Source organism: Cinclus cinclus, chromosome 8 (genome assembly GCF_963662255.1).
Source record: "Cinclus cinclus chromosome 8, bCinCin1.1, whole genome shotgun sequence".
NCBI classification, from domain to species: domain Eukaryota; kingdom Metazoa; phylum Chordata; class Aves; order Passeriformes; family Cinclidae; genus Cinclus; species Cinclus cinclus.
The window spans coordinates 30,819,059-30,845,090 of NC_085053.1; the positions used below are offsets into that span (position 1 = coordinate 30,819,059).

The 26,032-nt window shown below is 46.8% G+C and overlaps 1 protein-coding gene across 2 annotated transcripts; it reads left to right on the plus strand.

Annotated features, from left to right (window-relative positions):
* The first annotated feature begins 15,586 nt into the window (after positions 1–15,586).
* On the plus strand, positions 15,587–25,726 carry LHX8 (LIM homeobox 8). 2 transcript variants are annotated; one of them, XM_062497443.1, is made up of 8 exons: positions 15,587–15,750; positions 15,837–15,990; positions 18,755–18,876; positions 20,279–20,499; positions 20,999–21,102; positions 23,610–23,705; positions 24,745–24,928; positions 25,650–25,726. In XM_062497443.1, exons 1-8 carry the CDS (start codon positions 15,587–15,589, stop codon positions 25,724–25,726), a joined length of 1,122 nt encoding a protein of 373 aa, XP_062353427.1. The 2 variants fall into 2 exon arrangements, with proteins under 2 accessions (XP_062353427.1, XP_062353428.1); XM_062497444.1 differs by having other exon boundaries at positions 15,587–15,667; positions 15,832–15,990.
* Positions 25,727–26,032: the final 306 nt, after the last annotated feature.

Sequence of the window (26,032 nt, forward strand, 5' to 3'; positions counted from 1 at the left end):
CAGGTATCAGCTCACATTAACACTTCTGAAGTTAGGTTTGTACATAGCACAGCTTACAGTACTACCAAGGAAATCAATCTTAAATGTTGAAATAAAACAACATTTTTTGACCTTAGTTCTCCACATGGCTCACTATTTAATATCTTCATTAACTATATCAGGGAGATAGACCCTCATTTTTTTACCACCATTAAAATCATACAGGCACTGAACATCAGTGGAGACTCTGGGTGGGGGCACATGGCAGGCAGGAGCACATCTCATATCAAGAGCAGCAGTGTTCTGTCTCCTCTGAGCCAGACAGCAATGTATTCCACTGCGCTGCTGTTCAGCCACTGCCTGCTCATTTTAAGTTCCTTATTCTCACTGCACATTCAACGAAGAACAAAAAAGGTCATAAGAGAAGGAAATTTTTGCTGCTCATGTATTTGAAGACTACAACCATAACAGACATCAAGCCACCTATCATCAAGGCCAGGACACCCTCGACAGCAGTCATTCCTGTCTGTAAGGGAAAATCAGCAATGATACGTGATGATGGAAGGCATTGCCTTCCTCAAGGGCCAATTTAGCACAGCAGGAAAAAACAGCTCAGGCAATATGCATCTCAAAGCAGGAGAAAAATTAAAGGCAGGAAAAGGAAGAGTGGCTTTGGAAGGGAGAGTAAGGGATGAAAGCAGTAGCAGTAACAGTAGGAAGGATAACCATGACAAGGGCAGTGGAAAAAGTGGAGAAAATGTAGTCCTTGCAGTTTGTTAGTGTATAGGATACCTGGACTGAGAGAACTGGGATGTCATAAGCAGGGTTGGAGCCTAGACAATTTCAAGTTTACAGGAACAGCTGTTTCTTTGTTCAGATGCTTTCTACCAAAGGTAAAAAGCTTTCAGAAGCCAATATCTGCATGTCAGGTATCTTGTAGTAGGATTGCAGAGCTGTGGCTCTCACTGAGAACTGACTCCATCACTCAGCTGTGAATGCCTTGCTAGGGTGAATAGACAGGAGCTGCTTCTGACATGTCTGTTCCCAAACCCAGCCCAGACAAAGCTGTCCCCTGGTTATCCCCCCACCCTTCTCACCCACGTTTGGCACAACTGCTTCCACACAGGGCTGTGTCTTTCTTGCCTAGGCAGAGTTCTGTATGATGGTGCCCAGCTGACGAGAGCATGCTCATACCACAGCACACCACCTGTGTGTACCCACAGCCCCACGTGCTGCTGGGGTGGAAGCATGCTAGCAGACCCCAATCCTCCAGGACACCAGGCAAGTCATTAATTTCCCCACACCTCTGTTTCTGCCTCCATTAAATTTTACTGACTTACCTTACACAGCTGAGAATAATAATTATTAAATTAGCATATTAAAAGTTGTAAAGAATTCCCTTCACCGCTGTCTGCTGCCAGAGCTGTGGAATTGTATCTTAAACAACATACAAGACCTATAAGCACCTGTTATTTGAATAAAGTGTTTGTTGAATGAGCATTATTTTTGACATCTAATTTGTAACATCAAGTTACAACTTCTGTCTAAATGTGAATATTAAACAAAAACCCAGTAGTGGTAGGGTAAAGGAACAACAAAACCTTATACAAACTATATATGTTCACTTGGTATGTAACACAAAATTTTTCACCTGTTGTGCTTTGTCCTTCAACCCAAAAATTTCATAAACTGAAACTTTTTCCAAGTTTCTATGGATTTAGGCTGTCCATTTGAAAATGGACTTCCAACTGTTCTATAGGCAAAGGACTCAAAACACAGACTGTTCCTGTTGCTCACAGGAAATTTTGTCTTGATGATCCACTAAATCCTATATATTGTGTGACAGACAATACTGAAATGTTTCCAGTGTGGACTTAGTCTAGGGGAAACCTGAACTCCCTTGCTGCCCGTCCCCATGATTTTTGTGATTAATTATATATATCCTCATGTTAGTTTTAAGCTATTCTTAGTTTATTTCATTTGCAGCATTTCTAAGCCCTTTTCTGATAATCATTTTATTCTTTTGACTTCATTTTGTTTGGCAACAGCTGAGCTGGCAGCAAGCCCGAAGCCTGATAAATGACAAATCACTACCAGATGAAGCTCTGAGTTTTACACAGAGCATGTCCTCCAGCCATGGAATATTTTTGAGGCCAAATAAAAATTACCAAACTGACTGAGAAGCCAAGGTCAAGCTTTACATGATGGCCTGCCATTAACAAAAAGCCAGAATAATTCTCCAAGCAGTGAAACTAGTGATTGGACTAATGAAGCCCCTGAAAAGCTGAAGAATTAGAAGCAGAGAGAGAAATGCAAATTCCTAGCAGGGCCCCAAGGCAGGGTTTAACACTCGCTGCCTCACAGGAGCAGGAAGAGTCCTCTGCTCCCCAGGAAAGAAGGATGATCCACAATGATACACAAGAAGCACTAATCCCCCTTCCATCCTGCTTCCATCCTCCACATTACAGCTCTGGAACTGTGCCAGGTTAGCTCCCTGCAGAGCAGCTCAGCCCTGAGCCAGCACGGGCACAGAGAGCTCCCCAGCCAGGCATTTGGGCCAGAGAGCAAAATGACACTAGACAGAATTACTGCTGCCGATACACATGACAAATCCTTCCCTGCAGACTGCATCCCCTCAGACGGTCAGCAAAGTGGGGTGAAGTTGGGATTGGGAAAAAGGATGTTTCTCCTGGGTACCCTCCAAGCAGGCCAACACTGCCTTTTTCCCAGGAGTCCTCCCTGCAGAGTCTTGTGAACGCTGCACTGAAGCCACAAGGCACAGAATGCTTTCCTGAACCTTGTTTCATCCTTCCCAGGCTGGTGCCACAGGACAGTTACAATTTTGGGTGACAACATTTTGTTACCCAAAATTATCAGACAAGAAGTGAGGAAAACCACCTTGCAAAGATGTTTCCCTATATTTTGCTATGTAGATGTTTTAGTCAAGGGTTTCGACTCGCAGTACCCTTGCAGGTCATGTAGAGAGGAACACTGCTTACTCTACTAGTACAGAGAGAGAAGCCTGAATTTCTGTGTGTAGTAATTTTGTAGTAGATATAGAATGATACAGGGGATGTAAAGCAACACTTTTCTGAGTCACATAACATAAGCTGGACAGCACCTGGCTGTGGACATAGCCAAAAGATGTAAAGTGAATCCATCAGAGTCCTGAGCACTTCTGAGGTGCACCCTTCCCAGACTGTCATAATGGATGATATATCCATGCAATGAGTGTTGCACAGTAACACCAGAGGGGAAGGAAAAGACTCAATTAAAAAAGTGGTGTTTGGCTATAATCCTGTTTAGCTGGATGTCACACAACAACACAAATTCCCTACATGCTCTCCCCAGGCTCCCATGGAGCAGAGGCCCCCCATAGGAACCCACTGCACCCATTATGAGATATATCTATATCATCTGTATCTGTATTATATCTATATCTGTATTATATCTCTATATGTATATGTATATGTATATGTATATGTATGTGTATGTGTATGTGTATGTGTATATGTGTGTGTATATGTGTGTATACATATATATATACATATATATATAAAAGCCGTGGCAGCACCCACAGCCCCCAAGAACACGGGACAGGGAACCCCAGTGCTGCCACTGCAGAAAGCTGGAAGGTGGAGGTGAGAGCAGCCTCAAAGGGTTAAGTCCAGAGAATACTTTCCTGTCCTGAGGGCATCAGACACAGTCTAGGAGAGGCCTGTCAGCCTTCATTGGCCACAGGTAATGGTATAGGGTAATTTCTCCTGATAATGTCACCGGAAGAGGAAATCCTGCAGACTAAACTCATTAAAGTCTGAGGGGAGCACTGTAAGGGGCTTTTTCTGCAGGAAGAAGGACTGTGGGCTGGGTTAGTCTGAGTGGGAGAGCATCTCCTGTGGTGTATGGTTGGAAAGCTCTCAGGGTTTTCAAATACCCTTCTTTGGCATATGCCAGCCTTATAGTCCAAGTTTTCACTTTGAAGGCAAAACTCACCCCTCCTTCCAAAATGCAGCCCCCCAAGGGGAAGCAAAAATACCAAAGGGACATGGTAGATTGATGCTCAAGAGCCAGTAATTTAGAGGCATTTGAACAACTGTCACTCATTTGCACTCTTCTATCAAGCAAATAAATTCGACACTACATTGCTGTAAGTGCCTGCTCCAGAGGCCATTAATGGTTTGAATCAAGACTGATAATGCCTTGAGCTGCTGAAAGGCAGCGTCATCTGCCAAAAACAAGCACTGTTTTCCTTGCGAGGCACCTGAGGTAAGAACAGGATTTAGCACCTAGCTGTCCCCTCCTCTGTGCATCCTCAGGTCTGGAGTGAGTCGCTGGTGGCACAGGCAGGAGGGGGCGCCACGACTCAAGGGGTGAGCAGCCCGTGCCCACGGGGCACCCACTGTATGGGCAGCCCTGCCAGCCCTGCAACCACCAGCTGCTTTGACCCCAATGAACTGCACTCACTGGGTGTTCAACCCTTTGGCCTACACCTGCTCTCTGACCTTGAAGTGCTGCCCTGCACATTGGCAACAGATTTGAGAAAATGTGAAGTTCCTTCTCTTCTGAGAAGCATGGTGGGACAGCTTATATATACAACTCAACTCAACAGAAAAATGCCCTTGATTTCAGAAGCAAGGCAGCCTGGTCCCTGATCTTTTATAGAAAAATATTTTGACAATGTAACAGATAAAATTAGCTAAAGCTAAGATGACTGGCACTTAATCTGATAGTCCCTCCAGAAGCAATTGACCTTGAAAATATCTGATAAAACTTGTTCAGTGTGTGTCTCTGCTGTGGCAGTGCAAGCACAGCACAGCCCAGCCGGTGTGCAGCTCTGATCTGGCCATCTGGGGATGGGACAGTGTCCTGGTGACAATCCTCTCCTACACTGGCACAACCCCCCCACCCCTTACTCCACAACACAGCTGGTTTACACACCTCTTGAGAAACATGGGACTTGATACAGGCCAAATTCAGCTAACTGGTTAGAGAACTTCAGCTTCATCTCAACACAAAAAACAATTGTCATTTTACACCAGCACCAGTCAGAAAATTTCTGATGGACAAGTATTTTAAAAATTAACTTGTGACAAGTGGAACAATTTAAGAAAAAAAAATATCACTTTTACAGAATGTTAAGCTTCCTCCAGTATCCCACTTGCAGAGGAAGATATTACACCCCTAACTGCATCTATCATTCTTCCAATGCTTTCCTAAAATAACTTTATTTGGGAAATTAATTTGGCTTAATTAATTTGGGCTTTTATTTGGGAAATTAAATGGAAGGAGGCATACATAAGTAGTGCAGAATATATTTAAATCCTCACTTCTAGGCACTGAGCTGGTCTAATTCTGTTTCTTTCTTCATTCCTGACCATGGACTTTAAAGTTTTTGCATCAGATCCATGAGCTTGTGCTTTTGCCCAGATATTACCCCACACTTAAAATGACAGGGAGGGTTGTAAACGGACAAATCACCAATGTGACCCATGGGCACTCAGCATAGGAGGACAGTTCTTCAGGTGACCCTGAAGGAGGTGAGAGCTGCTCTCTCTGCCGGACAAAACTGAAAGGAGCCTCCTGGCAACTGGTTAAAGACTGACACAAACCCTGAAGAATGCATTTTGTGGGAGCAGATGATCTCAGCTGAGCCTCAAAATTATGAACTTTGTGTTGCCTGAAGGTGCTTAACTGTTCTCTGAAAATGAGACAGAAGGAATCTCTTGCCTCATCCCTTGTGAGAAAGTGAGAGGTGTTGTGGACAATGAAACCACAAAGATGCACTTGGAGAGCAGGCTGCCCTGTCTTAACTACTCTTAATATCAAAATGCAGCTGGTGCTTACACACAGTGGGTAAAAGTACTTTTATTTGTCAAATCAAACTGGTGAAAACATACTTGGTTCTTAATTTTCTCTTATAGTAAAAACAAGGGTTTCTACAAACCCTGAACAACAGCAGAGCTAGAAAGAAGGGATGCTTCAGCTGCACCAAGAAGAACTCTTTAGTGATATGAACTTCAAAGAAAACAGGATCCAGGAATATATATAATACAATTTATTAAGACTGACCCTGAAAATAAATTCTATTTCTCTTACATACCTATTTTAAGACATTTTTTTCTACTCAAATAAAAGTGTTTCTGTATTTGAGGTCTTAATTATATAATTAACAACAACAACAATTTAAAATTAATTAATCTCATTCTGATTTATTTTGCTTGCAGTGTTAAATAAAAGATATACGAAACACAATTAAGTAATTTTAAGTCCTCTCCTTAAATCCTAATCAGAAATTGACACATCTAGATAAAGCCAAACTAAAACAAAACTTTTCATTTGTTATGAGCTGAGAATTGTGTAAAGTGCACAGTCCCCTCTGACTCCAAGATAAATATTTCCACTGCTTCTTAGGACTTCTGGCTAAAAAGTTGTTCAACAATTCAAGGACTGTGCAAAGATGATTACACAGAATCTGCTACTTGGAACAATTAGTGCAAGGAAGCTTTAACTGCACTCTACAATATACAGTCAGACATAAGCCTGAGGATGGGGAAGGTCTGGCACTTGCTGAAATAAAGACAGAAGGGTTTTGTTGACTTGTACTGATACCTCCCTCATGTTGTGTACTGGCATTTCTGCATGCACCTCACCCCCAGGAAGCCTGCTTTGTTCTTTCTTTGAGCACAGAGATAGAACCCAGACTTATGTCTCTAGCTAAGGCATTGCACACACCAGGTAAGGCTCAGACACGAGGCCCACAAACCCCACCTGAGGGTCAAAGCTGCTCAGCTGACACCAGGCACAGGCAGAAGTGAGGGCTGCCATGGGCAGACCAGGTCCAAGAGCTATTGACTCTTTCTGGGTGCTCTAAATTAGCCCATCTGTGCACACACAGAGACACTAGCTACCTGCCCACAGGCGTACACATGTCCCACCAATGCCCATTGACGGGTAACTCCTGGTGCAGAAGTTGGTAACCCCGCCACAAAAAAGAAATATAACATGAAGCAGATGATTTTTGGATGGTCCAGCTGCTCTCCAACCACCTTGATGCAGTTTGTGTGTCCCCCTTCTAATCTCATTTGTCTCCAAGTGGTGGCCTGACTTCTCCCCTCAAGATGGCAAATGCAACCCTGCACTGATGGGCTGCTCCTAAAACCTGATGAGAGCCAGACCTTGCAGCTGTGTGCAGCACAAATGAGAAGTTCAAGAAAGGGAATCAACATAGCACCAGAGAGGAAGTGTTGTTCCCCTGGAATGCACCAAAGATACAACCAATGCTAACCACAAATTCTCTGCATGGCAAAAAACAGCATAAATTAAACATTGCAGAGAGAGTTCTCAATTATTCCTAGGGCAGTGGACAATGAGGAAGGTATCCTGTCTGTCAGTTTGGCAAGCATATCAGTGAACTGTGTTGCCTCAAGAACTGTCATCATAGACCACACCAGTTACCCTCTTACTGCAGGGATGAGCCCTACCTAGCACCTGTCTGCTCCAAAAGATGTATTTGTGGTTAGACAGAGACTGCACATTTGATATTTTTGTTTCTCTTCTGTACCAATCAACATTCTTAATCTACATTCACTAAATAAGGGAAGGAGTCCTTCATTATACCAACTCCTTATTTCCTTCTTTGGTCTTTAGATGTAGTAGTTTTCTGGTCAGTTCTTCTTGTATATATCATCTAGTCATATGTATTATAGCTGAATAGCACATTCATAGCCTCTAGCACTGAACAGAATCCATACGTTCTCCTTTTGCACTCCTGCAGAGATTTAGCTGTCTGAAATACTCGCTATGGGATCATGCAAATCCCATTTTACACCAATATTTACACATAAAGCAGCATCGTGAGAATGTGGGGGGAAATCAAACATCAGTACGAAAATCCCCCAAAACACTGGTATGAACTGCAGTGAAGACAAGATGAATGTAATTTTTATTTCTGAATTCTCTGTGATTTTGTCTCACCAGAAAGTGCACATTTCCACAGCAACAGTAGAAATGCAGCAACAAACATTGCAGAACACAACAAGGCAGAGAGAGGCCATGTCTCCCACTCTGTTTGCAGCTATCTCGGAGGCAAAACCAGACAGACCCTGATGACCTCACAGCTGCTGCTGTGACAAGCACAAAGCCAGAAGGCATCCACAGAGTTGTCTTTCCTCTTGCCAAAATCATAGGCTCCAGCCCAACTGGGCTCCACACACTGGGAGAGGAGCACGGCAGTGCAAGGGCTTCACTTTTGTGACACTCTGAGCCACAAAACCCTGAGCAGGGGCCCATTGCATTCTTTGCTTTGTAAATCTGCCTCTCCGTGTCACCAGAGGCTGATTGAAGGGGACGTAGGCATTTGGATATTTATAACAGAGCAGTAGAATCGCACCAACACTATAGTCTCTATAACCCTGATGGTAAGTCAGCGTTTCACTCAATTCTAAGTTTTCTTTTATCCATCAAACCTTCGTGAGAGTTGGTGAAATAATTTTTCTCCTGCTCAAGCACCAACACTAAGATTGGTACCAAGGATCAGCAAAACATCAAACAATGAAGTGCTGTTGTATGTAAACCTTTTTTTCAGGTAATCAGCCAGAACTGACTCCTCTTTGAGTGTTTCCGTGTATATATTAAAACAAAGAGTTGCTTTTAAATTTAGTGGTTCCATCACTCTCTTCTCCTTCTGCCATCTCAAGCAGAAGCAACAAACAGAAGCATCTCTTAGATGACCAGTAAAAGAATTCAATTTTTGTTGACTTTCACTGTGGAATATAGAGTACTGAGAGTGCATGAGCGCATAGCATCTCCTGGGCCCCAAAAATTGAATGAGTAACTTCGTGTAGAGCAGTGGGGTGAACAAGACGGTGTTGTTAACATGCTGTTTAAGTAATCAACATCTTCAGTTACTTTTTTTCTTTTTTACATATGCTCAGTGAAACTTATCCTTGCTGTCCTTCAAAAGCAAAGACACAATAGCTGGGGCATTGCTGACTGCAGCAGAACTATGACTGGATTCCATAATTATAACCAAGGTACCATGGAACAATGATTTTTCCTACAGCCACCATGTGTTCACAGATCAAAGATGTATTTTAAATCCTAACCAGTGTCCTTTCCTGTGTGAGCAGGTTAGTTAAACTCAGAAAACAGCTCAGACCAAGTAGGCTGACAAAGAAAATTGTGTTGAAATTAATATGGTATTTTCCCCATTTTGTCACCTGCCCAAAAGCTTTCAGGACTGGACTGCTTTCAGGCACTAAACTCAATAAAAGATTTCTGAACAAAAACCTATTGTTCAGGCACTTCATTCTCCTCCAGATCAACATCACCCTGGCCCCAGCTAAAATTTCCCCACTCAGCTCTGTAAGTGTCAGTCAAGGATTGAAGTTGCCAGATCAGTTTAAAAATTATAAGCACCAAGAAGAATAATATTTCTCTTTTCTACTTAGAACACTGCACTTCTTGCTGTTTAAAACCTGCAGCCTCTGGACTTTGCAAATAAATGTATTTTATTTCAGAGGATTACAGTAGCACTTTGTAAACCCCAGTTAGAAAACTGTAAATCTTGATTTACTTGTAGACACATGCAAACATTTCGTCAGTTGTAAGCTGTGGGCAGCAAACCAGGATCTCTTTTCTGGAGGCTCTCTGTGTTTTTCAGACCTGGTATGAATGAATCACCTTTCGTTCATGAGTTCCCCTCCCACTCCGCATACTTACTAAACAAAACATCTCTAGCTCGCTAATCCCAAATATACTCGATTTTTAACAGATATTTTCACTTTAATACGCACACTTAACACTGTATAAACACGCAGTCACAAAGCGGCTGGGGGGAAATTTGAAAGATGAATCTGCCCTGAAACTCTGATTTTTCTCCGAAAAGCATTTGCTGTGCTGTGGGGAAGAGAGCTGTCGTTCCTCACAGCGGCGGATGCCTGTGCCCCCTCGGCGGGGGCTGATACCGGGCAGGGTGCCTCGGAACCCGGGGCAGCCTCGTCCGAGGGGACTTGCAGCCGCCGGCGCTGCCCGGCCAGCGCTCGTCTTTGCCAAATCCCGGGCAGGCTCGAATCCTTCCTCTCGGAGCAATCGCCAGAGCGGCCAGGAGCAGGATGCGGTCCGGTTCGGCCCCCCGGGCCCCGCGGCTTCCAGCTCGCTCTGCCCGGCACAGCCCAGTGCCCATCGCGCCGCTCCTCCAAGCCCGGCGGGTCCCGGGCCGGCCCGCCCCGCCCGGCACCGCCGGCCGGGAATTCTGCTCGCCGACCGTGGGCTCTCGCCTCAGCCGCCCCCGCTCCATGCGTCCTTCCCCGTCACCTCTGTCCTTCCACCGACAGCCATCACGGCCCACGGCCCGAAGAGGGCTCGTACGAGTCCCGGGGCGTGGGCGGTGCGGGACGGGGGCCCTGCGAGCTCGTAGCGGCGCGGTGCTCACGGTGCGGGGCAGAGCTCACGCCGCGGAGATCGCGCTCGGCTGGACGCGCTGACCGTCGGGCGCGACCAAGGGCCCACCGGGAAAGGGTTCCGCGGGGGAGCTGGGAGAGTACAAGGTTTCCACAATACCTGCGCAGATCCCGGCGCAGCCCTTCCCCCCTTCCCCGGGCCGCGCGGTGTCCCGCAGAGCAAGCTGCGGGACGAGCAGCCGGCGCGCACGGCCGTCGGTGGCTCCGACCGCAGCCGGGCGCGGCTCCGGTGGAGGGGCCTCCGGAGCAGCTGGACAGCCTGCGAGGGGCAGAGATAACTCCTAGGGAAGTTCTCCTACTGCCGCACCCCTCGGGTGTTTCCCAAAGCCCGTCCAGGGAGGGGCTTCCGGCTGTGTCCTGTCCGCATGGACGACCGCCGAAGGAGCCGAAAACCTTCCGAGCCTGTGGCCCCCGGGCCCCCGCCTGACGGCTCGGGTCTCCTGCCAGAGAGTGATTATTCATCGCAGGAACAGAAGCGAAAGGAATCAGGCAGGCAGACCTGATATCTTTCGGGCCTTCCAGCATGGAGTTACCGTGCTCACCGAAACCAGGACATCCCCTTTGTTCCTATGCATTTATAAACAACGTCGTGCCTGTATATTTATAAATAACCCACCGTGGTTTCCAGTTTGGCTTTGCCTTCCATTAATTACTGGCAAAATGCTCTTTTACATAATCTGATCGCTGCTGTAATTTCCTCTGTCCCCAGCACTTTCCCTGAGTGACAGCGTAACACAATTAGCACAGATGCTTGTAAACTCAACTTCCACATCAAGCGTTCACCGCGATTTCAGGAACGCAGAGATGCAACACTTGATTTGAACAGCACGGCTTTCATCCAGATTGTATGTTCAGAGACTAAGAGTTGAAATAAATTAAGAAGTTCCTCGCTTGGATCTCTCCTCTTACCATCTGCCTCCTCACCCCAAGCCCCCTCTTGCAGGGAAGGAAAAAAGTTAAAACAAAAAACAAAAAACAAAACAAAAAAAAAACAAACAAAACAAACAAAAAAAAAAACCAGCAAATTGCATCAAATTCTTGATCTTGGTAGGGGAATCACAGCCTCAGGAATCCAGTTAAGAAATAGGAATTTTTTTCCTTTTACTGATCTTGCCACTGACAACGACAACTAAGCAACACAGAGCTCTACACTGGAAGAGCCGTGAACGAAAACCACGTGTCTTCAGCCCTGAAAGATCCTAGACCTGTAAACCGGAGACAGACAGCCCGACCCAAGGGAAGTGCATTGCACTGATTTGGAAAAGGAGTCATTGGTAAGAGACTGGGTTCATTTCCTTCGCATTAAATCAGCCCAGAGTCAATTATTTAGGGCTAGTCCAAAGCCTGCGTCTTTTACCACTGGCTGGGATCAGTGGGCGTGCAAACTCACGGAGAGCAAGCCTGGGGGCGCTGGCTCGGTTCTTTCTTCCACAGCCCACGGAGGCTCCACAACCCAACACGCGGCGATCTACAGATTTAAAACCTCTGGACACTTGCAGGTGTACAAACACGCAAGTAGTGCCGAGACATGGTAGACACAAGAGAGGAGAGCTTCCGGGGAAGTGAACCTTGTCCCGCACGGGTGCCGAGCTTCCCTCTCTGAGCCGTCCCACCTCTCCGAGCTCTCCTGCCAGCAGCTGCTGAGGCAGAATGAGGTGGCGCTCAGCTGAAGGGACGGCGCGTCCCGCCGTTCCCCCCTGCCCTGCCACGCTCCCGTCCCGCCGGCAGCGCGGAGGGAGCCTCTGGGCGGGCGCCGGTAAACTCCGCTCGGGCACCGGCAGCGCCGTGCCCAGCGGGACCGGCCGGGCGTGAGCACCCGGGTCACCGCGGCCCTGGTCCCGGTGCCGGTTTTCGTAAGCTGACCACAGTGGCGGTATTCAATTCTTACAGAACTTGTTTTAACGGGAGAGCCGGTGTCGCTGAAGAAGACTCCAGAGAGAAGCACCCTGCCGCCTGCGCTTGCAGCACGGTGCAGTCTCTGATGAAGGAGTCCGTATGCTAACACCCTCTCGTTAAAACAGCCCTAATTCTCCGTGTTCAGTATTTTCTTCGTGCTGTATCGTATCGTCAAATATTTTAGAGATCTCTTCTATGTGCAACTGCTCAGCGCTCCCACCTACATATATCTTGGTATAACTCTTGAGAGAAAGGAATCAGAAGTAGATACAGTTCCCGTCGGAGGGTTCCCCCAGAGTCCCCTGCTCTTCTCCACTCTCAGCCTCAGCAGGATCAGGCCAGGGTCACCCTGCCCGCCCCCCGGCAGGTTCTCCTTCCCTCCCGTCTCTGCCGAGAGCGCGACGACACGCTGCGGGGTCCTACCCGGCGCCCCAAAAAGGGACACATCCTTCCGATGTGCACAGTGGGAGAGCAGGGAGCGCAAGAGTCGGGAATTCTCTAGAGCCTGCGTGCCTACCCGTTTCCATCTCTTCAGAAAACGATTCAGGGAATATTCACTTAAATATCGAGGGCGTGTAATTTAAGGGACGAAGTTTAGACTGAAGCTCCGAGAGACGGGTGATAAAGGCGCACGGGCCAAGGTGTACCCCGGATAAACAAGCCCATATACTTCCCACGTCCACCCTGTACACATTATCGCGTTTCTGACCACTTCTCAGAAATAACGGCTCTCTCCAATTAGCTCGGCAAAACCGCTCACCTCTTGCGAAGCTCCTCCGGCCATAACAACCCGGATCTGCTGACGGACTGTTCTCTGGGCGCGTTTTCCTCCTGGCTCCCCGAACCTCCCGCTCCCCGGAGCGGCCGACCCAGCCTGCGACTCCGCGCAGCCATCGGAAAGGCCCTGGGTGAGCCCCGCCAAGCACCGCACCCCGCAGCGCGTCCCCTGCCCCGCCTCCGCTGAGACCCCCGCACTGCGCGGGGTGCTCCGGAGCCTCGGGGCGGGAGGGGAGACCGGGGCGACCAGCGCCCGCTCGTCACCTGGTGGAGCCGGCTCCAGAATAGGTACGGAAACGTGGGGGTCTCCCGCACCGTAGTATGAACTGCCGCTGCTCGTACGTAATCTTACTATCGCCGCTGCAAAAAACGCGCAGGTTTACTTTGTTGACTCCTACCGCTGTATTTCCAGAGAGAAAAAGCGCATAGGAAGGGGGCTATCTTATAGAAATCTAACCTGCAGCCCTCCTCGGAGAGCGCACCAACCCTATTATTAAGCTCGTTGAAAGCGTAGGAAAAGCACCGACGAACAACAGCCTCGACGCTGCTCCCGGCCGTGCCCGATCCGCCGCGTCTGGGCTCACCTCACGGGCTCATCACAGTGGCCCGGCCCCGCCACAACGCATCCCTCGGAACCCCCTGCCAGGTGCTCATTTTCTGTCGTGCTGCCGGCGACAGACGACACTAGTGCTGTCGTGCCAGTCCGTTTCAGTCACGGATGGGGAGATCCGCGTGGGGGGCAGGATGCGGGCTGGGCAGGATCCGCGCTGGTCCTGCTCCGAGCCGAACGTTCCGTTCCGCTGTGACCGGGGGGGCCGCCCGAGCACTAGGCAGCTTGCGCTCCGACTTGTACAACTGCGAACAGGGAGCAGAGCCCGGGGGCAGCCCTGCTGCGGGAGGCCCTAGAGCGCGGCGGAGAGGTGCGGTTACCGGACTCTCTGCGGGGCCGCAGCCCGTCGCTGCGGGGCGGGTGCGCGGGCCGGGTCGGGGCCCGTATTTGGCTCGGAGGTTCGGCAAGCACACACCGGGTCCTCGGGAGAGACGCCAGAAAGCCAGCTCCAGGCCAGCATAGGTGTTGGCCGGGGCTGGGCTGGGGCTCCCAGGGGCCGGTGTCGTCTGCGTTCCCTGCCGGACGCCGGGCCGGGCGTCGGTCGCGCTGCGCCGAGCCACGCCACGGTCATCGCAAACCCCAAAGCCTTGCTTGCTAAGCTGAGGCAGCGGTGTCAGGGACACCGAGACTGGATGTCAGCGAGATTCTGCCTACGGTTAGATGGGTTAAAATCGCTGGACAAACGAGTAATTGACGGGACGTCCTAGCTTTACCGGGGCTCGGCACAGCCGAGTTACTGCTCCGCAGGATCGGGCCCCGCGATTTGAAACAACGATCATCTCTTTTTAGATGGAGAACAATAGGGGGTTTCTCCTTTCGCTCATCTCCTCAAATGCAGCATTCCCTTTTATCAAATCCATCATGTTTATAAAAGTAAGGGGCAATTCTCTCAGGTCGCTTTACCGAGGCTCAACAACACGTCCTGCATCCACGGGGAAGCGAGGCTGAACCACACAGGTGAGAGAAAAGATGGAAAGTAAACGACAAGTTTAATTTAAAACAGCTGGCTGGTTAAGCACGTGCCTAGAAGCAGATACCGGTTATTTACCTCAGGTGCAAAGGACAACTTACTGCTTTATTCTCCTCTAATGTCCCGAGAGCACCATCAGTGTTTGGTGTAAGGGAACTCTACAGACAAGATTTGTGATCGTGGAGGAAGGGTGCCCGTAACCCACAGCCTCTCCGCGGAAAGACGCCGGCTGGTTCTGCAGGTAGTGAGGGGCAGCCAGCCTCTGCACCCTCTGCTTCTGGTGCCACCGGGACACTGGTGTTAAACAGCAGCACCTGGGGGAGCTCAGAGCCGGAGGAGCGCTTCCGCAGCTCAGCTCCTTCCATTTTAGCTAAATGAGAAAGTTTTTATTACGGGATTTCGGAGATGCAAGGAGCAGGTGAGGTAGTGAGATGGATGTAGAAGCTATGAGTTTGAGCTGCAGGTTTCGCTTGGGTTTTGGGATACAGGACTGTGGGAAAATCCCTCCTGTCACACGGGCTCTCGCTTTCGTCCGTGTTCGCTCACAGGGAGCTGTAACTTGGAACGTGTACTTAGACTTGGAATGATGCGGGGAAGCTGTGGCAAAAGATATGACAAGCGAGGGCATTCTCGGGGCGGGGGGTTGTGGTGTTGTTGATGTTGGGGCCTTTCCGTGCCTCCTCCCCTCACTAAACCCGCACGGGCTCGCTGGTGGAGATAACGGCCCCGCCGCGCTGGAAGGCGGGTTCTGTGCAGGAGGTGAGGCCAGCGGGGCAGGTCCACCCACTTGAAAACAAAACTTTTTTCCTGCAGGCTCTGAGAGCAGAGACCGGCGCGGGGTCCCCGGAGCCGGCTCGCCGCCCGCCGAGGGCTGGTATGTGGTAGGGTAGGGCCATGTATTGGAAGAGTGATCCGATGTTCGTCTGCAGGCTGGAGGACAAGGACCTGCCCGCGCTCGGCGGCTCGGCGGAGAAGGTGTGCGGGCGGGGGGCGGCGCGGCCCGGGCGCCTGGTGCAGCTCGGTGGCCCCGGTCGCGGCGGTCCTGGCGGGACCCACAGGTGTGGGCGGGCCAGACCGGGCCGGCGCGGGGCTCCTGGGCGCGGCCGGGCGCTGACCGCGGTCTCCCCGCGCTCCCGCAGGCCAGCCCCGCAGCAGTTGACGAGGACTCCTGCTCTTCCTCCGCTGCCCTGTCGCCCTCTTCATCGCCGCGGTCCATGGCCTCAGGCTCGGGCTGCGCCCCCGGCAAGTGCGTGTGCAGCAGCTGCGGCCTGGAGATTGTGGACAAGTACCTGCTCAAGGTAAGGGCGCCCGACCCGGAGCCCCCTTCGTCTGGCGACTTCCCCCACCGCTGAGGCTGGAGGGCGGCCCGTTTACGGAGAGCTTGCCTGGGCCGCCGGCAGTGCCCGGAGAGCCCGGGGAACCGGGCCCGGTGGGATCCGAGGGTACAGCCCTCCAGGACACCTCATCGCTGCGGCTCAGCCCTCCCCGGACGACGCGGAGCCGCCGCGGACACGGGAGTGCAGAGTCCCAGCACGTTTGTTCGCGGTGCTCGGGCCGGAGAGGGAACCCTGGCTGCTGTCGGTATTTCGGGTGACGCTACTTGCGCTGGGCTGCGCGTTCCTGACGCACCGGGAGAAGCGGGGAAGGGAATGGGAACGGGCGGTCCCGGCCGCGGTCAGATGGCGGTGGCGCGACCTGCATTATACTGAAGTATGTCTGGGGGAAACGTCCTGAGTCTCAAAGCCAAAAGTGCCTCCTGAGAAATGTGGAAATAAGTTATTCCTGCAGAAGATGGTCAACTAGTATATTTGAAAGAAAGGTTACGTGCGGAGTAGTTCTCTAGTCTTAGCAATCAGGACCGAGTAAGATAATTTAAAAACAAACGAAATCAAGTGGCTTTAAACATGAAGTCTTACTGCGGGGGGGAGGGCGAGGGGAGATTATTTACCTTTTGTATTACAGCAGTTAAAATTATTCTGGGTCAGATTTTTTCTGTGTTTGCTTTCAAAAGTCAGAGCAACGATTATGACACAAGTCGGTTGATTCCATCAGCCTGAAGCAACGTTGTTGTATAATTGCAAAGTGATAGTGGGTGACAGCCCTGGAAGCATAACTGGTGTTACTGAATCATCCGCTTAGGTCTTGTCTGAGATGAGGAGGTCCAAGGAAAATGTCTACGGGGGGTAGTGTTCAGTTAAAGTCGGGTTGGAGCATGAGATGCCACGAATTCCTGGTTCGGGTGACGCCGTCCCCTTTGCAGTAGCCTGGGCTAGCACAGAACGGGCGGGTGGACTGACTTGACTGATTTGAACTCAGTTTCAGTTCTGTTAACTCCCGTGATGTTTTGGCAGCTCATTTATTGTTTACCGATCGCCGCTGTCTCCTATTTGAACAACCAGGATAACGGGGCCTGGACCAAAGGACCTCTAAATTATTTAGCCTTGAGTTTAAATTAGCTGTTAATGCTTCTTGTTTAGGCAGAGATTAATCGATGCTGATATGCTACTGTCCAGCAGCAGCACACCTTTCAACTTCATCCCTGTCAATTGACGAGTAGGAGCACGGACAAGTGGCACCAAATGGGGCAGGCACGAAAGCTGCTGGTGTCTCGCTCTCTGGAAGAGCGGCGGTCTCTGCAGGAGAGGCAGCGGGCTCTCGGTGCCCGGGATGCCAGTCGGATCTCGGATGGGCAGGGCTGCGTGCCGGGGTTTGGCGTGGCCCTGGGAGGCCCAGGGAGCCTTGGCACCGCAGGACTGGTTGCGGGCAGGCTCAGTCTGGCTCAGCGCTGCCCCTCTGTTCTGCGGCCTTTCCAAGAGACGGCTGGGAGGGTTTGGTGACAGCTATCATCTGCTATCAATAGTTTCATGTGTTGTGGTCTAAACTTGTCTCAGTGTATGGAAAGGTGGCTGCCAATAAGGGTAAGGATTAGGAAAGCGTTGGGCAAACTGCAATATTGCAGCCTGAAGAATGACTGAAATGGGGGATCCCAGCAGCAGCGTTGGAGTCCATGCCCTGCTTTCTCTGAGGTTTGTCTGGCCATGCTCTGTTGAAAGGCATATCCTGGATTACCTCAAGTCTCATTTCCCACAGGTAATATATGGGGTGTTTGGTATGAGATGAGAAATTGGCTCAGTGGGGAAAAATAAATTTAAACTTCTTCATTGTTTGGTTTTCAGAATTCCTCCTATATAGTATGGGATTATCCAGAGGGTTATTACTTAATTTTTGTGGTCACTGGGAGTCTTGGGTTGTCAAATGATTTATTTAGGTGATTCACGATATCTGCACAATTAAGAGTTACTTCTATAGGAAAGCAGAAATTAAAAATGCTCTCATTTTATTTATTTTGTATGCCCCAAAATTATATGTAGGTTTTCAAAAATGTTGATTTCTACTGCATTCCGCGACTATGTTTAGTTTTGCTGTGGACATATTGAAGAAATATCAAATTTGCTATTAAAACACCTGCTGCTGTTTTGAAACTCAGATGTTATTCACCAATTTTGCTTTAACAGAAATGTGGCAAATGGGGGAGTGCTTTGTGGAGTGTTTCTGTCTGACAGAATTACTTTTTCCTTTCAATACACGTTTTAAAATTTTAAACGACTTATTGACATTTGGTTTTGGGTTTTTGTTGTTGTTGTTGTTGTTTTAGGCAGGAATTTATGCAGACTAGGAAATAGAAGTGTGTAAGTTAGCTGCCTTTCCAAGGTTACACAAGGCCAAAACTTGTTCTCTTACTCTAATGCTATGAGAACAGAACTGGGCACAAAATACCTGCATGGAACTTGTATCTCTTGCTTCTTCTTCTACTGTTTTTAGTTACAAACCCATGACATCTTATTCTGAAGACCTGAATCAAATTAGTTAACCTTCAATATGCAAGCAGTTCTGTAAAGAAAAGGTTTTGCAATCAATATCGTTTTTCTGTGAATCATGGTGTGTAAAACTTCTGACTATTTCTGGGGAAAAAAAAGTGTTTGTAAATATAAAATGCAATATTGGTAGTACAAGTATTGAGAGGTGGTTTTTTTTTTTTTTTTTTTTGTTGGGTTTTTGCAGGTAAATGACCTCTGCTGGCATGTGCGCTGCCTCTCATGTAGCGTTTGCAGAACATCCCTGGGAAGGCACACCAGCTGCTACATCAAAGATAAAGATATCTTTTGCAAACTTGATTATTTCAGGTATATCATCCAGGAATATAATTTATCAGACAACCTGTTGTACTTGCTTGTAACTCTTCACTGTACCCACAACTGAAATTCACTTGAGGCTCTTTCCTTTTCATTTGCTAGGTTTCTATTCAGCAGCTTTAACTCTGCATTTTCTTGAGGAGGGACTTGGGGAACCCGAAGTCTGTGTAATGTGACTGCCTGCTAAGTCTCCCGTCTGCCCTTCCCCTGTTGTGCATAGCTGCTGTATTTATATCATTACGTACTTGTGTATGCACCGAGGGAGGAATAAAGTCCGAGTCCCTGCAACAGTATTGTTGTAAAGCCATTGTATGCGCAAAGAATCATCCTTACCTGAGAATACAATGTAGATTTGAGATGATCTGTTTGGAGTAGTGCTTCACTGGTGTGTGGCTTAAGGCATCACAAAGAGCTGCAAAATCAATCCAGAATAAACCCCATGATATTTAAAAGAAGCTTTCAGCAGTTATACTTTTCTATGATGAATTTAATTTAGAATGTGATTCTTTTAAAATTGTATGCTGATCTTGTAAGGAAGGATATTATTTGTGTTGGCAATGTAGTACTCAGAATACAAAGTCTTTGATCCAGAAAGCAGAAAAAATTGTTGCTGTTAAGTTTGATGCAATTGCTAGTTCTTCTCTAGCTTGATTTCTAGACCAAACTGTTTCTGGGATTCTCAGCTGTACAGTGAATGGATTGCATCCAGCTAGTCAAGTTTGACACAGAGTGGGAGGGGGCAAGCTGAGTGCTGTAAACTTCTGGAAAAAAAAAAAGAATTTTGTGGGACTTGAAAAAAAATTGGTTCTGCAAAGATCTTAAGCACAAATTCTTATCTAAATAATCAACATATTTTGGTGTCTAGTTTCCTCTTCAAAGAAAAATTTTCTAGTGTGATAACATAAATGTGGATTTTTTTAGTTTATTTAAAAATCATAATGTGATGAGAATTGAGGAAATAACTATGAAGATACAGGTTTCCCTTTTTCTGCTGAAGACGCTGAAAGATTAGTAAAGGGGTAATGTAGCTAAATATTAGTTCAGACTGCTACTAGAGTAATGTGGAATACATTTGAAAAATTTGAGGAACTGTGAGCTATCTTCTGTTTCCATCTTTTAGCTTTTAAGAGTAATTATCTTTATAAAAGGATCAATGAGGTGCTTTGAATTAATGTAGCAGTTAAAGTGCTCCAGCTTTGCTCTATGCCTTCTGAAAACACCTCTGTATTTCAGTAGCTTCTTGCCTTAAGCTATCATATAAGAGCTTGCTGATTTTTTTCTTTTTTTTCCCTGCAATGCCCACGCAGTGATGCCGTGGCTTTGAGCTGCCCCCCGGCCCCGCCGGGTGCCGGCCGTGCCCGGTGCGATTGCCCCGGTTGCCGTTCTCTTGCAGGCGGTACGGAACGCGCTGCTCGCGCTGCGGGCGCCACATCCACTCCACGGACTGGGTACGGAGGGCCAAGGGGAACGTCTATCACCTGGCGTGCTTCGCCTGCTTCTCCTGCAAGAGACAGCTCTCGACGGGAGAGGAGTTCGCTTTGGTTGAGGAGAAAGTCCTTTGCAGAGTACATTACGACTGCATGTTGGACAACCTGAAAAGAGAAGTGGAAAATGGTAACGTACTGGTTGTGTTAAGAGCTATGCTGGCGGTTCGGGTTTAGTTAAATTGTTTGGGTTTACTTCGTTTTCTGTACTGAGAGATAATTGACTGCTTTTACTAAGACCGGAATCACAGGCTCTTGAAGCAAAATAATGGTAAATTATTTCACGTTTGGGGTATTTTGTTTGGTTGGTTTTGTTTTTTGTGGGGGTGGTTTTTTTTTTTATTTTTAGTCTGTATAACTTGTTTTGTATCCTAACGAAAAGAAAGCAATAGCATATCCTGGTTTTAAAATATCATGTTAAATTTATTTCTTCCTTCACTTGCAAGGGAGTTGTTTAGGGCATAATGTGTTATGGTGCTAGATCAATTTTAACTTTGAATAGAATATGGGTTTTCTGAAGCTGAAATTTAGCAGACCAGCTGCTGTTGGTTATTGTTGGAGAACAGTCTGGCTTTCAACATCACTGTGAATGTTTAGAAGGTGGTGTTGTTTTCCTTTCCATGTTTCAGGTAATGGGATTAGTGTGGAAGGAGCATTACTAACAGAACAAGATGTTAATCATCCAAAACCAGCGAAAAGAGCTCGGACCAGCTTCACAGCAGATCAGCTCCAGGTAGAGACAGTGCTAAAATCTTGTGTAGCTTAGGTTTATGCAGGACATGGGTGCTGAACCAACAGCAAGTTTTATGCATACGGGGGAAAGAAAGATTTGAATGCTTTAAACTATCTCATAAACTATCAAGACACAGCATGTTTCTGGAAGTGTAACGTGAAATAGTACTCTTCAAGCTCTTTATTTCCCTTGGGGCAGATTGTAATTCTGAAGAGTGGAAACCAAAAGGTGGTTCTATTTTAATTGCTTGATGAAATCTATTTAATCAGCCATTTGCATCACTAAACATAATAAAGACAAAATACTTTTCAGATTACGTAATGTGAAAAGTTGTACTTAAAATGGGTACTGTATGTGACTTCAAGACATAAATAGGATGGAAGTTGGAATTGTTGTAATGCCTGCATCTCCTCTGATTTCCAGGCTTCTTGTCTTTTTGCTGCCTTGACAAGAGTTAACTCCTATTGAAACAGTCCAGAGCTGTTTCAAACTCTCGATAGCTACTTCACTTAAATTAGCTTTCTAGGGGAAAACATGAAGATAGGGCCAGCTTCCAATGAAAGAGGGGGTGGGGAGATAAGATTTAGAGGTTTTAAAGTGAGAAGGAAGATGCGACTTTCTACCTAATCCTGGCTGTACATCCTTGCCTTCAGTTTAAAAGGTCTTGGAATTTCTGGTCACAGTGAGAGTTCTGTTCTGTTGGCCTGTCATCTTATTCATAGTGAAAGCAGTTGAGAAACTCATCTTAAGGTGTAATAATATGAGGTGTTTAAGTAGTGCTCTGCACAAGGGCATGGGACTGTTCAAAGCTTGGGGTCTTATTATAACCATGACTGGAGACAGAAGGTGGTGTTAACACAAAACAAGCACACAAGCAATAATCCAACCAGGTGCACAGGGCAAGAGCCCTGCACATTGAGCCTGAACTTCATCAAAAGGGAACTTTTTTCCCCAGCAGAAGCTGAAAGTGGGCTAGAACCATCAGGATGGGAACTGTGTTCAGGGCTTCTTCACAGTCGCTGTCATTAAAACTTCCAGGTTCCCTTTTTTTCCTGTTGAAAGTAGATTGTAACATACTTTTTAGCAGGAGTTTGAGGTCTTACAGAATCTCGTTATTTAATGATACTTTCTATCTGCTTGTTGTGCCTCTCTACCTATCCTCGAGGCCGCTGTAAGACTTGAAACAAAGGAAACATTGTAGGGATAAGTGCAGGGTCAGAGCGGCATGGTGTAATTACTCACCTTACAAAGTACTTGTGCAGAAGAATGTCCGTGGTTTTTTTGGATGCTTTTGTTCTGTAGGACCTAAAGGGGGCTCCAAGAGAGCTGGAGAGGCAGTTTGGACAAGGGCCTGGAGTGACAGGACAAGGGTGAATGGTTTCCCACTGCCAGAGGGCTGGGTTGGATGGGATATTGCGAGAAATTCTTCCCTTTGGGGCTGGTGAGGCCCTGGCACAGGGTGCCCAGAGCAGCAGTGGCTGCCCCTGGATCCCTGGCAGTGTCCCAGACCAGGCTGGACAGGGTTTGGAGCAGCCTGGGACAGTGGGAGGGTGCCCATGGAATAGCGTTGGAACAAGGTGAGCTTTTACGGTCCTTTCTAACTCAACCCAAACCAGTCTGTGATTCTATGAAAAATTGCAAGAGTAAATCGTTTCTGAATGTGGTGAGTAGTAGTAGTCTGAATCTTCCAAGATGAAGCCAGGCAAAGTCTGATGGGTCAAAAATCCAAAACAGAGAAAATAATGCTTTGAAACTGCTGAAGATACCCTGCAGAAATCCATGAAGCCCTACTTTCATAAACGGGGCAAATCCTTAAAGCCTGTGAAAATCTTCAGTATGCAGGCCAAATTGACATTTGCTTCCTCAAAAAAAGCTGTAATTTATATCCTTAAGACAAGTATTGACTTTGATTTTCTGTCCAAAGATGAGTAACTGAACTATCAAAAAGGTCAGGTTGGCCAAGGTGGAGCTTCTGTTTCTTGGGTTGGCAAAAGGCGAAGGAAACACAGAGCATTCCTGCATCCTCCATGGAGATGAAAAGAAGATCAATTACTCCATATAATGTATGATGCAGATAGTGATTGACAAGTTCACAGTGCTGTATCATGACTCATGCCTTTTTTATGCTGTGGTCTGCTACTATAGGTGTTTATTGAGCATATCTGAGTTGCTCTGCAGTGAATTTTCTTCTGGAGTTCTTTTAATGAAATCTTACAGAGGACCTCTTCTAGTTTTTACTACTGCCAAGCTGAATCCGTTTCTTCAATTTCTGGTAAACGTCACAGCTCAGTCAAGCATAGCAAGGACTGGTGCTTTGGCTTTGGGGGTTTTGTTTGTTGTTTTGTTTGTTTATTTTAATGTATTGGGTACACTCTAGAGACTAGTGATGACAAAAATCCCAGTGTCCTGAAGACAGTCAAGGAGTAGTACCATAGTCTGAGAAGATTGTTTGTTTAATCTGTCTTTCAACACAAATGCTCCTGCAATCTCATATCTTGCCTTTTCAGGTTATGCAAGCACAATTTGCTCAGGACAACAATCCAGATGCACAAACACTTCAGAAACTGGCAGAAAGAACAGGCTTGAGCAGGCGTGTTATACAGGTAACAGTGTGAAGCTACTTGGCTCATAGTCTGGTACTCATCAATTGCAAATGCTCAATCACAATTTTCTTGGAGGTTATTCTAACATGGAAAAAGATCTTAATCCATTTTAACTTCAGACAACATCCTTAGAACAAGCATGGTAATTTGGAAATCTTGCTGCAGTCCTCTTACACTTTGTGTGGAGGATTAAGTGTTCTAGGAAGAAACTTCGCAGCCTAAATAGTATAGAAATTTGCATTAAGTTATTCCAAATATGTATTTCTGACTGTAGTAGTATGTTCTTAAGACTTGCACTCTTTTTGAAAGTGTCTTGTGGTATGACATTAGGAGCAAGTGAATATCTAGGATATTGCTCTATGGAGCAAAGTTAAAATGTATACATATGCCAACCAAAACTGAAACACAAACTTGGAATCTTTGCTTGAAAATGTCTCAGCAAAGACATGGATGTATTCTTATGTGTAAATGTGATTTTTAAAAATATAATACAAGTTAAATATTTATAAGTTAATATAAATAAAAATAAATTTTGAGTTGCCTCGGCTCATTCTAGCCTGGAAGATTGACAGAGTGTTTCTACAGAAATGAGGTATCTGGCTGCTGCAATCAGTCCTTAAAAAAAAAAAAAAAAAAAAAAAAAAAAAAAAAAAAAAAGACTCTTGCGTCTTTTTTCGTGTGAAAAGGCAAGCAGGTATCGTATGAAAAACATGCTTTGCTGTCAGTAGTTCCAGGCAGGGCAAAGATTGTATCTGGGATGTGCTGAGTGGGGCTGCAGGTGATGCTGCTTAGTCTGGGGGGGCACTGGCCCCGGGAGATGCTCAGCCCCTCACTGTGCCTGTCCCTGACCTTGGTGGGCTGCTAGGTACTGAAGATGCATTCCTGACTTGACCACACTTATAGGTTTAGAATGGGTTTTTCTCCATTTGGACTGCCAGCATGGTGTCAAAGGGCCCAATTCACTCTGCAAACTCAAGATAAGCACCAAGGTTGTTGTTGTTGTGCTAGTGATTGATTGATGTGTTTTCCTGCCTTTCAGGTGTGGTTTCAGAATTGCAGAGCACGCCATAAGAAACATGTTAGTCCTAATCATTCATCTACTGCTCCTGTCACAGCAGTTCAGCCCTCCAGGTTGTCTCCACCCATGTTAGAAGAAATGGCATACTCTGCATATGTACCCCAGGATGGGACTATGCTCACTGCTCTGCATAGCTACATGGATGGTAGGTATAACAGCTTTGCTCTTTTTCTCCTCATAAAAACTATCAGCTGTAGCAAGAACAGTTTACCAAATTCAGATTAAAGAAACCTAATGGCTATACCACTACTGTACTTGCTATCTACACCTTATTAAGAAAGCAGTGGCCTTTCACTGCAATAGCATGGCTGAAGATCTGAATGTGAAGACAACTATTTGTGCTTCTTCTAGACCATTAAAACAAGAATAAAAAATACTTATTTAAACATCTACTTCACCTATTTTAATAATACATACTTTTAATGTAAACTGTTTGCCACCTGCTCTCCCTGGCTTTTATCCCATGGACTGTGAGTATGCTCAATCCAGCAAATTCTCGGAGAGCTTCAGCTTCCCTCACAATAACACACAATGGGAGGGAGGGGGAGAGCCTGGTGGGCAAAAGTGCTCCAGTCTGTTTGTCTTATGACCCAGCAGGTAAGTAACTTTGGGTCCTGTTTGTGGTTAGGCAGGGACTTAGATGGCTTTGGGAGAACCAGGCTGAACCACAATAGTGGCCTGAGCTTGTTTTCCTCCAGAGCAGTGGTGTTAAGGTGGGCTGTGGGTGGAGGAGGGCAGATGCTGGGGTAGGAAAAACAACATGCTGCAGGGTTGGGACAGTGAACTGTCATTACCCAGTGGAATTTACTGACTTATCTTTTGCTACTGTCAATGAAGTTGACTGGTAAATGTTTCTGTTTTTGTAGCTCATTCACCTACAGCTCTTGGACTTCAGCCTTTGTTACCCCATTCAATGACACAACTACCACTAAGTCACACCTAATTCCTTTTCATCAGGGATTGAAACTATTAAAGATGTAACCTTAAGTCATAGTGTATTGAAAATATAATTGGAAATATATTAATGTTAACTTTTTATTTAACACCCAAAGCATTTTCAAGATAATTTTTGCCCAGGTATGTACATCTATTTAGCCTGCAAGACACTTTTATGGATTCTGCATAAGTAACTATTACATTGTTTACAAGCCTTATTAAACACCTTTTTGTATTGTCTGGAAGTAGTCTACTAGTTACGTGTGTGTTAATTTATTTGTCATCTAAAGAGCACTTTGCCTAAAAGAAAGGA

Excerpts from the sequence above, each read along its gene's own strand:
- LHX8 (XM_062497443.1), top strand. The coding sequence starts at position 15,587 with ATGTATTGGAAGAGTGATCCGATGTTCGTCTGCAGGCTGGAGGACAAG. Across the intron at positions 15,751-15,836 it reads GGTCCTGGCGGGACCCACAG|CCCCGCAGCAGTTGACGAGG; the intron begins GTGTGGGCGGGC and ends CCCGCAGGCCAG. Across the intron at positions 21,103-23,609 it reads TCACAGCAGATCAGCTCCAG|GTTATGCAAGCACAATTTGC; the intron begins GTAGAGACAGTG and ends TTGCCTTTTCAG.